Here is a 12585-nt window from a genome sequence, read left to right as displayed (position 1 = left end):
GCAAGGCCGAGGAGGGGGATGAGGAAGGACGAAAGAGGACTCCTGTGGGCATTTGAGATTTCAATCCTGATCACCAGCTGATGGGGACGTATCAGCAACCTGCTGCCTATAAGAAATGTGACAATGGAGATAGGTTTCTCAGTTTGCTTTGGGGAGCCTGCTCAATGTTGAACTGGGGTTCATGCCCAAGCTGGACTTATACCTTTAGCCTTCCCAATGGGTAACTCCTTTCCAGCAGCACTCTTTCCCTGTCTGTAAGTCCAAAGTATTCCTATGTCAACTAAGGATTGTATTTCTTCAAACATAATTCACTAAAAATGGTGTTACAAGTCAAGCACATGCCATAACTAACTATGCCTTACTTTGTTTATTTGTGCTGTATAAGTGAGCAGTTCTGGCAAGCCATGTGGGACTGTGTGCTTTAGTGCTGCTTCGAGGGATAACACTTTGAAAAAAAGGTACTTACATGATACACTAGATTAAATGTTGGTTGATATATATTTTATTGTCTTCCCCACCTCCCTTCCTTGGGGGTTACAGACCTCCCAGAAAAGAGAGAATGCATCAGAACAGATTATTTCATTGTATTCGCATTAAAAATATTATTGATTTGCTGCCAGGAAGTAGAAATAATGGATACAAACTGGTCTATGGTGGATTTGGGGAGGTATTTTTTTTATTCCCCCAAAGAATTGTGGGGTTATCATCTGTGGTGGTTTAAAATTCATCTGTGAAAACTAATCAATGAAAAATGGCTTTAGCAGTTGGGCCAACTGTGGAGGGGAAAAAAGGAATCCTTTTCAAAACCTAAAAAGAAAAGCACAGTTTTAAGGATTTCACATCTGATTTAACATCTAAAAAAACCCCCCAATGATAATACCCCACTTTGTATAGCCAGACAGCACTTCGTTTTAGTAGATTTTAGTGGTCTTTATAACGATTTATGAATCACTTCATGAATTCCTGGCTGACTCATCTGGGTGACTATAGTATCTACTTATACTTCCCGTCTGTCTCACAAAAGAGGCAGTTGGACTCAGTTCAATCCAGATTTGTCCCCGAATGAATCACAGCACGTTACTGGGGGAACTGCAAATTGAATTCTGCTTCTGAGACAATCAAGACCAGCTTTCAGAAATGAAGAAATGGCCGCTGGGAAGTGTGGGTAATTGCAACAGTGTTCATCTGGGCAGAACCAAAGCAGGCCAGGAGCTGTATACATCCATCCAAGGACTCTAGTCAAAGAGCGGAATCCGTCCCCTGGAAGGGTTCAGTGTTTCCTTCTTACAAGAGGCTGGGTCAATATTAACTGCAAATAATTTATCACATCGGACCAGACCAAGACTCAAAAATAACTGCTGGAACCTCCGCAGAGCATGACAAATTGAGGGCTGTGAAGCTGGCGGTGGGTGAAAGGATCACCAAGGCTTTTAAAAGAAGATTCTCGTATATACTTAGTGAATGTTTGTGAGAAATAGAAAGGATAGAGTGTTCTGGAGAAATTTTTCTCCATGTGGGTACAGAGAGTCAGCTGTAAGTAAAAAAAAAAAAAAAAAAAATTTACAATGTCCAAGGCAGGGAAGTGTATTTTTTCTGATAAATACTGAAAATTTCCCCCTCCCCTGTGGAAATAAAAAGGGAGGAGGAGAGGACATCCACGATATGTTAGAGAATCGAACTATGCAGGACACACTGAACCAACACCTGCGGTATTTTTGGAATATCTTGCCTGCAGAATTGGCCATAACTTAGTTGTTTGTCTATTTCAGAATCTATGTGATAAGGAGGGAGGGAGGAAAAGTCAGATTCTGCCAAATCCTCTTTACAGAAAAGCACCAGCCAGAGGAAAATTTACCAGAGTGGTCTGAGACATTTGATATCAAAAATAACGCTATGAAAAAAATTCTGCAATGATAGCATCCCTTCAGCAGTTCTGAACAGGTCAAAGCAAGGGGGATTGACTACGGCCCACCAGGTGGCAAAGGGAAGACTCTCTGTCCAGCATGGTGTGAGGCATAAAGTTCAGTTGGACTTGCAGTAGAATACATTAGATTAGAAAAAAAACATTCAGAAGGGAGTGTGAGAATGCCACATGAGAAATAGGGGGAAAGAACTGTTATTTTCAACTAAACACAAGAAAGGGAGGTATAGGTAGATTTAAAAAATGGTCTCTTCCATGCCTTTCTCATAATCTCAAACTGCATACACCAGTTTCTTGACGATATCCAAAGAACTTTTAGAACTAACATCAAAATGCAGCACTCCTGCCCAATATGGCCAGGGTCCTTTAGAAGCCACTGCAAGATGAGACCTCAAAAGTCAATATAATCCATAAATTTGAAAATAAACTAGTGGGTGGTGGTCTGGTCAGTACTAATATGTGCTGCTATTTGGCTAGAGAAATGCATTAGAGGAAGGCATATATTAACAAATTCACAATTAGAGATGGGCTCTTGGCTGTTATAGAAGGAAAGAGCATCAGATCCTCAGATGTTTACTACCACCCTGTCTCTCCAGCACCTCATCCAGGATTATGCAAAGGTAAGTATTTGAGAAATGTTGGTTGTTGCTGGTGAAGAACTATTATGTTGAACAGACCACTGGTTCCACAGACTTGGCTCCCGACTCGGTGCCAGTTCCTGTGTCCAGGTAGGTGGTACCTTGCCCAATTGGTCCAAACATCCAGCTGAATATTGTTTTTCCCAAACACCACCATTTCTGTTTCTAAGGGGAGAGCATTTTATTCAAGAAAACAACTTCCTTTACTCTGAACGATGATTAAAACAGAGAAAGGTTTTTATCCTTTCAATTAAACAATAACAACAACAAAACAACAACCAAAGACAATTTCTCAGAAAATTAAGCAAAAAGACTAATCCAAAGAACTTTGTCTTTTGATTTCTGCTTACCTCAATAGTCTTCCTCATCATAACTAAGCACATAGTCCTTTACTTGCAAAAAGATATATAATCTTTTAGCAGCCAAGTCCCCCACTGTCCCCACTCAAGAGGAGAAAAGACAAAGTTAATTTCCAGATCACACTATTAAAACATTAAGCAGAGGCTTTCCTTTGAACAGCTGTTTCTACGTCAGAGACAAGAGGCGCTTGGTAATATGTGGATGCCTTGACTCAGGCTACAATAATTTGAGGGCTTTCGCTTGGGGAATTCTGGCTCCATAGGACTTGCTATTTCAGAGAAAGCATATGAACAGAACACCCTGACACATTTGAATAATGTAATGGCTTAGTTTGAACTCTATGTTGCTTCATGCTAATGCCCTAAAGTAGACGTTGCAAGAAAAGGAATTCTATTTTACCTCAAGCCTCCCTTGTTACTGTCATGACTCACTTTCCTGACTGAAAATCCAAGGGGACTAAACAAACATCATCCTGGGCTTCACATGACGTAGATTTGTTTGGAATGTGGGAACAAAATAAAGATGGCTGATTTGGCATTCAGAGGTGAAACAACTTTCCTGGCACTTAAAAAATATAGTTCCTGTTACAGACATTCTAATGGTTGCTTTGTGATGTGTGCTTGTAATTAATCTAAAATGAAGAACCAGTGTACTTTGCAATTAAAAATACATGGAAAACAGCCCAATGTGAATGAATATTTGAACCACGTTTGTCTGGTATACTGCCACACGTATGCACACATCAGAGTCTCTTTCTTTGCCATGAAGTGACCCAGAGGAGAGTGTGGAGATGGAAAAACAACAATCATCTGCTTAGGGTGACTATACCTTTCCCAGAAATAATGAAGGAATCACTGTCATCATTCTGCCTTCCATCAACAGTCATTCATTCCACACAATTTTTAGATGCTACCCTCTAAGCCTTAGGGGGAAGGATTGTGAACAAGGTTGTTGTAAGTACAACACAGTCCATTTCTCAGAGAACAACCATTCCAGTGGAACACAAGCAGATCATTAAACAGACAGTGTCATTTCAGGGAGTGTTAAATCTATGAAGAAAAATAGAGCAGAGTTAAGGAGTAGAACGAGGTTGGAGGGGGAGTTTTAGATGGCGTGGTCAAGAAAACCTTTCTGAAGGCGTAACATTTGAGCAGCCACCAGAAATGAAGACACAGTCATGTGGTGAAGGTTGTGATTTTCAGGTTTCAGGAACAGCAAGTATTAGGGCCCTGAGGCTAGATGAGTCGTGTTCCAGGAGCAGTAAGGACAGTGTGGCTGGAGCATATTGGGCAAGACGGGCAGTGGTAAATGACTGTGATGAAAAACAGACCATAGAGGGTCATGCAGACTTCAAAAGGACCTGGACTTTATTCCAAGTATGGCTGGGGGTAAGGGTGTGAGCAGGAAATCCTCAATGACCCCATTTACATTTTAAAGGGCATGTCTTGTGGTGGAGCAAAGGCCTGTGTGCCCTGACGGGTTAAGAGTGGAAGGCTGTGGGTAGGTAAGATTGGATGTGGGAAACCAGTTAAGGGGATATTGTACGTGAAATGGGAGGAGATGGTGATGAACTACCCTTGGAGTAGTGAGGCTGATTCGGCTTAAATGTATTTGAGCTAATAGGACACATACATTAATCAGATGTGAGAGTATTGGGGAAAAAAGAGCAATCAAAGTTGACTACTAGGCTTTTTGGGTTTTAATTTATGTGTGTGTGTTTTTCCCCATTGGAGCCACTCACAATCACTAGGTAGATAAGAAGAAAGTAATGGCATCACCAATTTCCCCATATGTGTGACTACTAGGAGTAAATCAGCGTGACATATTTAAGAAGCTATTGGTAAGGTGAATATTTCTCTGAGGAGAAAGTTCATTCCAAAGGCAAATACTCCAACTGATGTTTGCCATAGAGAATGAAGCATGGCTGTGTTCATGGATCAAAATTTAAGAAGTTAATGACTGGTGGGCTATTCTGCCCTGGAATAAACATGGAAAAGTACCAGGAACTTCTGATAGGTTTAAAGAAAATAAAAGGAAAAAAACAAAGATCTAATCTCCATTTTCAAGGCTAGGATATTGGAATTTTCTGCCTTTCCACTGCTCTCAGCATTGACATCAGAAGCAACATTCACTACATTCAGTGATTGTCAAGGAGAGAGAGAGAGAGAGAGAGAGAGAGAGAGAGAGAGAGAGAGAGAGAGAGAGAGAGAGAGAGAGAGAGTTTTGTTTTGGGGGGTTGGATTGTGGACCCCACCTCTCTTAATCTTGAATATATATGAAGCTGATCCCTTTAAGGGATGCCCAATGAGGATACCTGTTTTCTGAATAGAAGGTACTGTAACCCAAAGAAAGAATGGTGCTCATGATCACCTGGCATTAGGTGACCACCATATCCACAGACTCTAATAGGGGATGAAGTAGATACCAACATGCAGGCTGATAAAAATGGCTATTGGAGGCTTATGTTTGTTTTTCAGCTATGGTTTTTTTCAATTATTTCAACAATCAAGATGGACAAGCTTTATTTTTAAGACTGACAAGCAGTGTTTTTGTTTGTTTGTTTTTTTGTCACCCAATGAGTTTGATATCTTACTACACATGTGGGAAAGTGTCTGTCACACATGTTAGGGAGCCTCTCAGAGCAATGCTCACTGTGTAAATGGCAACTAAAGTATGACACCGAGCAACATGAAGACCTCTTAACAATATCCAAGTCTTCTCTGACACAGTGAGACAAGTGAGGCCAAGTTATTGCTGGCATTAGAACTCTAACATTCAGATGTTCTCTAACATAGAGGGTTTGTGTGCTTTTTTGACACTCAGTGACTCTTTAAAAAACACTGATATGTCATGACTATGTAAAATACAAGCTTTGAGTTGCAAAAGACAAAACTGTCTTTTTAAACTATATTAAAAATAAAAATAACATCAGCCCCACTGTGCTGCCTCATCGGTCTAGGATACACAAAGAACAGCCTGTCTGCTTGAGTACTAGAACCATTTGTCCATTCTTGGTCATTTATTCTTCTGTTGGGCAGAGATTATGTTCTGAACTCTTGATAGTAGGATAACATGACAGGGAGGTGTTCTGAATATGTGCCAGAGTCACCAGGGTACCCTATTGGCCAAATACACAAATCTTTGTCCTCAAAAGAAAGGTAAGACTCCTTAATGCAGTAAGTGAGGCTCCTCCCAAGTTATACCTGAAGCCCCATCCCTGCTCTCTCCCTCCTCTGAGCTTCTGTACACACGCAGGTTGCCTGGCCAGGTCCTATAGATGGTCAACTTTCAGGGAGACATTGCTTCCTCTATTCCTTCCTCCTTAATCCTGGGTTAGGTGATCTTTCTGTGCGTCTCCACAGCCCTCTGCAGCACCCTTTCATAACATACTAAATCATAGTTGCCTATTTATCTGGTTGTCCCTCATTAGACTGGACACTTTTTGAGGACAGAGTTCTCTTAGTCTTATGACCACTATGTCCTCAGTGTCCAGCATACTGCCTGGTACACAAACACCAGCTGAGTGAATGACTCAATAAATGAATGAACCCAATGCTGAGATAGATTTTAATAAGCTTTAATATTTTATATGATGCTTTTGATTTTTAGTCATTTTTGCATATTTACAAGGGGATTAAGAAGAGAAAGATTATGTGGAATATGTGTTTGTGTGTGTAAGGCTGTGAACAAGCTGAGTGTGTGAAGACACCAATGTCCCTGTTTTCTCAGAAAGTCCAAGGGGAGGGAAGGACAGCAAAGCAGCAAACCTAGTTTTGAGCTGTTCAGATGCTACACATGCAAGTAAGAGAGAAGGATGCATGTAATGCTTCTAATATTGAAGACCACAGGAGAGTAATGTAGGGAACCCCAGCAGTGGATGATGGCAAAGGACTCCAGGCAATGTGTATGTGTGCATGAATGTATGTATTTTATTAGAGCAACTACTTATTGTGTCAATATACGCAGATTACACGAGATGGTAGGAACTTTGAGAATTAGGATCACCACCATCAAGACCAATGAATAAAGGGAAACAATCCTTTCTGGGAACCTCCCACCTGGACAGTGGGAATTGGCAATAGCCTCCTGTTTCCTAGGCATTCCCCTCATTGAGCTGTTTCCCTTGTGAAACCCTCCTCAATACCTACCACTGAGTAGTGCAGTCCATGGAACTTTGGAGGGTATAAGGAAACTTAATAACTAATAATCCAGCTAGCAAAGTGACATCTGGGAAATGGTAAACAAATTAAACAGATCAAAAGATCCCAGGGAGTTAACAGGGTGACTTGTCTCTGTGACCTGCAAGAGACAAGAAGCCTTTCTGGGCTGAGAACTAACCCGAGCTCCAAAGGATAAGTAACATTTAGTCAAGATCATGACAATAAGGGAAGTCTTAAGTAGAGAAAGACTCAGAATTAAGATGTAGAAACAGTGAGTGGGCTGATCTAACTAGAGCAGAAGAACCTGCCAGAACTGCAAAGATGTTAAATAGAAAACAATTGCTATCCTTGACCCCTTAGCATCCAGGAAAGCTGCACTACGTTCTCAATGCTGAATCAGAACATGATATCTCTGAAGACCAGCCCTGGTTATTCAAAAGCACAGAAAGAGCGTACATATATCGAAGTACCAAGAATTCTAGCAACTTCACATCTGATATTAATGAAAAACAGTAAGGCTTCCCAAGACTTGATTCAGACTCAATAAGTAGGCATGCCTTATTTGGTTAAGGTGTTTTGATTACTTTCTCAAAAACACCCATCCCTAACATTCTCTGCTGTTGATTCCTGTACTGGATTGTATACTCCTCAAGGAGACCACGGCCTTGCTTTCAGTCCTCTCTGGCTCAGAGGTGGAGCTCATAGAAAGTCACTCCACTGGGGTCAATCCACCAAACCTCTTACGCTCTGCTGCTTGTACTGCAGAGCACACCATGTCTGTGGCCTTCTTTAGAACGGAGAGATGCAGCTGGCATGCGGAAAAGATGAATGACACAAATTCAGCCAATTCATTATTGGGATTGCAAGGTTTCTCCATCTCAAGAAGGGACTCCCATCAATGTGTGTGTGTGTGTGTGTGTGTGTGTGTTTGTGTGTGTGTATTTTCTGGTCTAAAAGATATACTATGAAATCCAACGAATTAACATTACCTACGACACTGGGTTCCTCTTATGGGAAGCCCCTGTTATAAAGTACCACTGGCTTATTCAGGATGACGTAGTAAAACACCACTTCTCATAATAAGCTTAAACCAACATTAGGTGATGTGGTGTGATACTGCTTCAATCACTGAAATGATGTCATTCAGGTAATATTTCAAGATAAAAATGAAACCTGGCCAAACTGGCAGGACTTGCTTTTATTTTATTTTATGATGGTTGAAGAATCAAAGAACCTGACGTTAACTGGCTGGATGTGGTGGACCTTTCCTGACTTCTGACAGTGAGTCAGCTCGTTTTATTAACAAGTAAAAGCTAAGTAAATCATGAATCAATGCCCACAAAGCAGGAAAAAATGCCTGTTTCCCACTAAAAATCGCAAAGTGTGATAAACCTATTTCCGTTAAGCAAACTTCTGGAGTTTTTACTGGGGGATTTCCCAGGCAAACAGAAGCAAAGATACATAAACCAAAAGCGGAAGGTAAGCACATTTCCTCTTAGTGTTTTTAGGCTGGACACTAATGCAAACACAGTGAATGATTCAGGGCTGTTTCATTTCATCCTCCTCTCCGAACCTGATCCGGATAGATAACCTTCCTTCCACACACTTGCCCATTCCAGGCAGGCTGGTACAGGGATGGGGCATACAACTTGTGGGAAGAGCAGAGCAGCAAGGCAAAGCCACAAAAAGAAACATCCACTTCATTTACCCAGCCATATATATAAAGAACCACCACCTTCCCCTTCCTCTTCATTTTTCCTTCCTAGATTAGTTACATTAGCAACCGCTGTAATCAGTTCACATCCTCTGGCTTCTAAATCTGAATCTTTCAGCCAAGTCAAGGTTGCTGGTCTCTGTTAGCAGCAACAGCTACTCGTGTCTGCTTCATGCCATGTAACATGCTACATGCTTTATCTGCTTTGGTTCATTTATTCCTAATCCCTATGAGGTGCAAACTGAGGTTCAGAAGAGTTAAGGGACACTACATCACCTATATATATTCCTGCCAAAAATGTGTACATCTGTTTAGTAGGAAACTATCATACAAATCCAGACTGTAAAACATCCTGCAAAAGAAATGTTACAAGTTCTTAAAAAACTGTCAATGTTATGAAAGATAATAATAATAATAATAATTTTTAAAAGCTGGGGAACTTCATTAGATTCAAGAAGACCAAGCAGAAATGAGCATTGTGATCCTTGTTAGATCCTGGATCATAAAAAGGAAGAAAAAACACCCCTACCTATAGAAAACATTATTCCCATAATTGGGGAAATTTGAATATTGATTGTATATTAGATAATAATACTATATCAATGCTAAGTTTCCTGAGTGTGATAATTATATTGTGATTATGTGGGAGAATGTTCTTCTTAGGGGATCTCTTCTGAAGTGATTAGGGTTAAATTAGCTCAATGATGTTTGCAACAACCTCACAGATCATGCAGAAATAACAGGCAAACAAATGAATAAACAAACAAAGGATCTACCAAGTTAGAAAAGCAAAGACAAAAAGAGATAGAGAGAGAGAAGGTAGCAAAATATTAACAGTGGGTGAATATGGGTATAGGGTGTTATGGGTTCACTGTACTATTCTTCCAGTTTTTTAATATGTTATAAATTTTCAAAATTGAAAAAAAAGAAACGATATAAAATAAAATGTTTTTTTAAAAAAACCAACCCAAGCATCTGGAGTATCTAAGGAACACATTCAAACCATAGGTAACGGTGGAAGCTGCATTCAGATATCAGGTTTTTGATTTGTTACTGTTGTTCTTGCCTCCACCAATAGCTAAAATCTTTTTCTACATTTATTCTTTTAATGGCTGTGTACAAAAAGAAGCTACACATGGATTGTTTTTCTCATATTCATGTAAAGAGTTGTTGTGACTACTAATAAGATGAGATGAATAAGAGAAGATTTCATTGGATAGTTTCTTAGTTTTGCCACTGTGAAAAATTAATAAACAGAAACCTCATTTAAAATGGAGTCAGGAGACTAGAAGAGAGAACTCCCATGCACCTGTCACTTAACCCACACTACTGACCCCAACAGAAGAGATGTACTTTGCATCTCCAGCAGGAAGTAATATTACTTTACTCCCTTAGCTGGAGGAAGAAAAGATCCCTTTTTGCCCAGTAACAGGTCAGCCAATGGGGAGACTGCCATAATTCAACCAATGAAAAGTCACTATACTTGGAACCATCTCTTTCCTCCAATGGACTCTTCTTTACAAGAGCCCCTCCCAAGTCCATTAAGAGTATTCCTCTCCTTTATTTCTTTGGAATTGCACATGGTTTGCCATTAGCCTGAATGTCCTGAATTACAATTATTTCTTCTTCTGGAATAAACCCATTTTTCTGCAGACGTAGTGGCTGTCTATTTGTTTAAGATCAACACTACCTTGTGGAGCATGATTCTCAGCCAGACAGAATGCAATGAGATGATGGAGAGCCCATGGCTAATATCATTCAAAACCTTACCCCCTCTACCCCGTGGACGTCTGAGAGGAACCTCTAGGTAACTCAAATCAAGCCAGATGATAAGTGGAGAGGAACCAAGAAGAGTGGCATGCAGTGCACATCATTGGAGGGTCAGTCCAAAGTGTCAAGGTTTCAAAATTTTCTCCCAGAAACTCTTTATGAGGGTGGTGTCAACATAAAGTATTCAGCGAATAGCGCCTTCCTTGTCACCCATACAGAATCCTGTGCCCTTTTATGCTATACTCTCAGCCTAACACTGCTGACCTGTGTGCTGAAAGGCACCGCCTTACATTTGAAAATCATTTCCACTGGTAGGGACATTACCTTAAAATTGAGTCCCTGAAACAAGCGAAGGAAGGTGGGAAGGACAGAGACATTCTGATGTGTTTTCCCAGCATCAGACACTTCGGTTGGCAGCCAATATCTTTTCATTTTTTCCCATGGAAAATAAAACAGACGAGATATTTGATCCACATGTTTTGTGTATGCACTTTTTAAATGTCATCTTTGGGTAACTCAACCCACCAATGGATTATTAATAAAATTCAGCAACTGTCAAAGCCCTTCTCCGTGTGGAAGGAGGTTTGGCCGCAACACCTATTAGAAGAGAGAGACAGATGGCCTTACCTCTCAGCTCCCGCGTCCACAGCTGTGAGTGGAGGTAACTGGGAGGAGGGGTTGTGGGGGCTCCCCTGTACATTATGTCCTGGAGAAGGGTGACTGACAGGATGTGGGGGTGGCACAGCCCCAGCAGCTGTTCCGCTTCGGCTTGAATGATTGCTGGAGAAAATGGAAGCTGAAATCAAGGGAGAACAAGCATCAGACTGTGCCCCAAGTGAAGCCCACATTTTTTAAACACCAAAGGCGGACAGCAAGCATATTTTAGGGGCTTGTTTTCCTCTTGGTGGTTTTCAGGGAACACTTCTTCTCTTATTGGAGATACACAGCATTGTTTTCATGGTGAAACAGGTTCCCCAGCTGATGCGCTGTAGGGCTGCCTGAGGAGCTCATGCGCGGCTGACTCCAGGCTGATGGTCATGGTTTCCCATAGCAGCGCCTTGCCCCACCAGCCTCCTGTCTGACACAGTATAATTAGTCAATCTTCTAATGTCTGCATCTGGGCGAAGGTCTCTACATTAGCATCCTTCCGTCAGGAGGGACAGGAGTCAGGTAGCAGAAGATCTGCTCTGCTGACCTATAAGGTTACCACAGGGGCCTTCGTCCACTCCTCATCACTGCTGCCAGCACTGTGGGTCAGGCTGGAGTCTCTCTCTGTCACTGTTAAGTCAATATAATGAGAACGGAGCTTCCCCCATCCTAGCACCCATGCAGGATCCTGCACTCTTTTAACTTCAGAGTCTAACTGACCCCAGGCATTTCCCCGACGGTGTGATGGATGCAGACACTTGGTCCTCATGGAGGATGAGTCTCATCCTAACACTGTAGGGTATGAAAAGGTGGTCTCTCAGGCACCTCTGGGATCATCCCCGTTGTTGCCTATTATGACACAGAGAGTGAGTTACAGCCTCATTCGTGGGGGCAGCCCCGCCTCTGAGAATGGTACATGACCTCAAATTTAAATGTGCGCCCATTTAGATGGGCTAATTGGTAGGATGTCACAGGAGAAGCTGGGCTTGTCACTTGCAGAGTCTGTCACTAGCAGAGAGGCTCTGGCAGTGTGTGGAACATACTCAGCAGACATCTCATTAGAGTGCCATCACACGAGCATCCCTACACGGACTCTCTTTAACTTCCTTCTCTGTACAGAGCTATGCTGAGCTTTATGCCCGACCCTGCTCTTTTTTGAACTTACTATACTGATATCAAAGAATAAACGGATAAAAAAAAAATAAATCAGGCTAAGGATCAAGACAAAGAAGCCACATAATCAAAGCGATTGGAAGGTTTAAAAGTTCAGGGAGCTGTATTTTTAGACCAGCACCACATTTCTCCAACCTCTTCTGGATAGAATTAATACCTCAGATGACCCAGCCCCCAAAAGCTTAATCCAATGGGATAAGA

General features: G+C 41.4%; 1 protein-coding gene across 1 annotated transcript in view; it reads right to left on the bottom strand.

Annotated features, from left to right (window-relative positions):
• GLIS3 (GLIS family zinc finger 3) overlaps positions 1-12585 on the bottom strand; it is a 452130-nt gene that overhangs the window by 34782 nt on the left and 404763 nt on the right. The window contains exon 7 of the mRNA XM_054727311.1: positions 11191-11359. Within this exon, the coding sequence (XP_054583286.1) occupies positions 11191-11359 (169 nt within the window). The remainder of the gene's footprint in view (positions 1-11190; positions 11360-12585) is intronic.

The sequence above is a fragment of the Eptesicus fuscus genome, chromosome 15 (assembly GCF_027574615.1).
Source record: "Eptesicus fuscus isolate TK198812 chromosome 15, DD_ASM_mEF_20220401, whole genome shotgun sequence".
NCBI lineage: Eukaryota > Metazoa > Chordata > Mammalia > Chiroptera > Vespertilionidae > Eptesicus > Eptesicus fuscus.
Note: the sequence above shows the minus strand (reverse complement) of the source record. Positions and strands in the feature narration are given on the sequence as shown.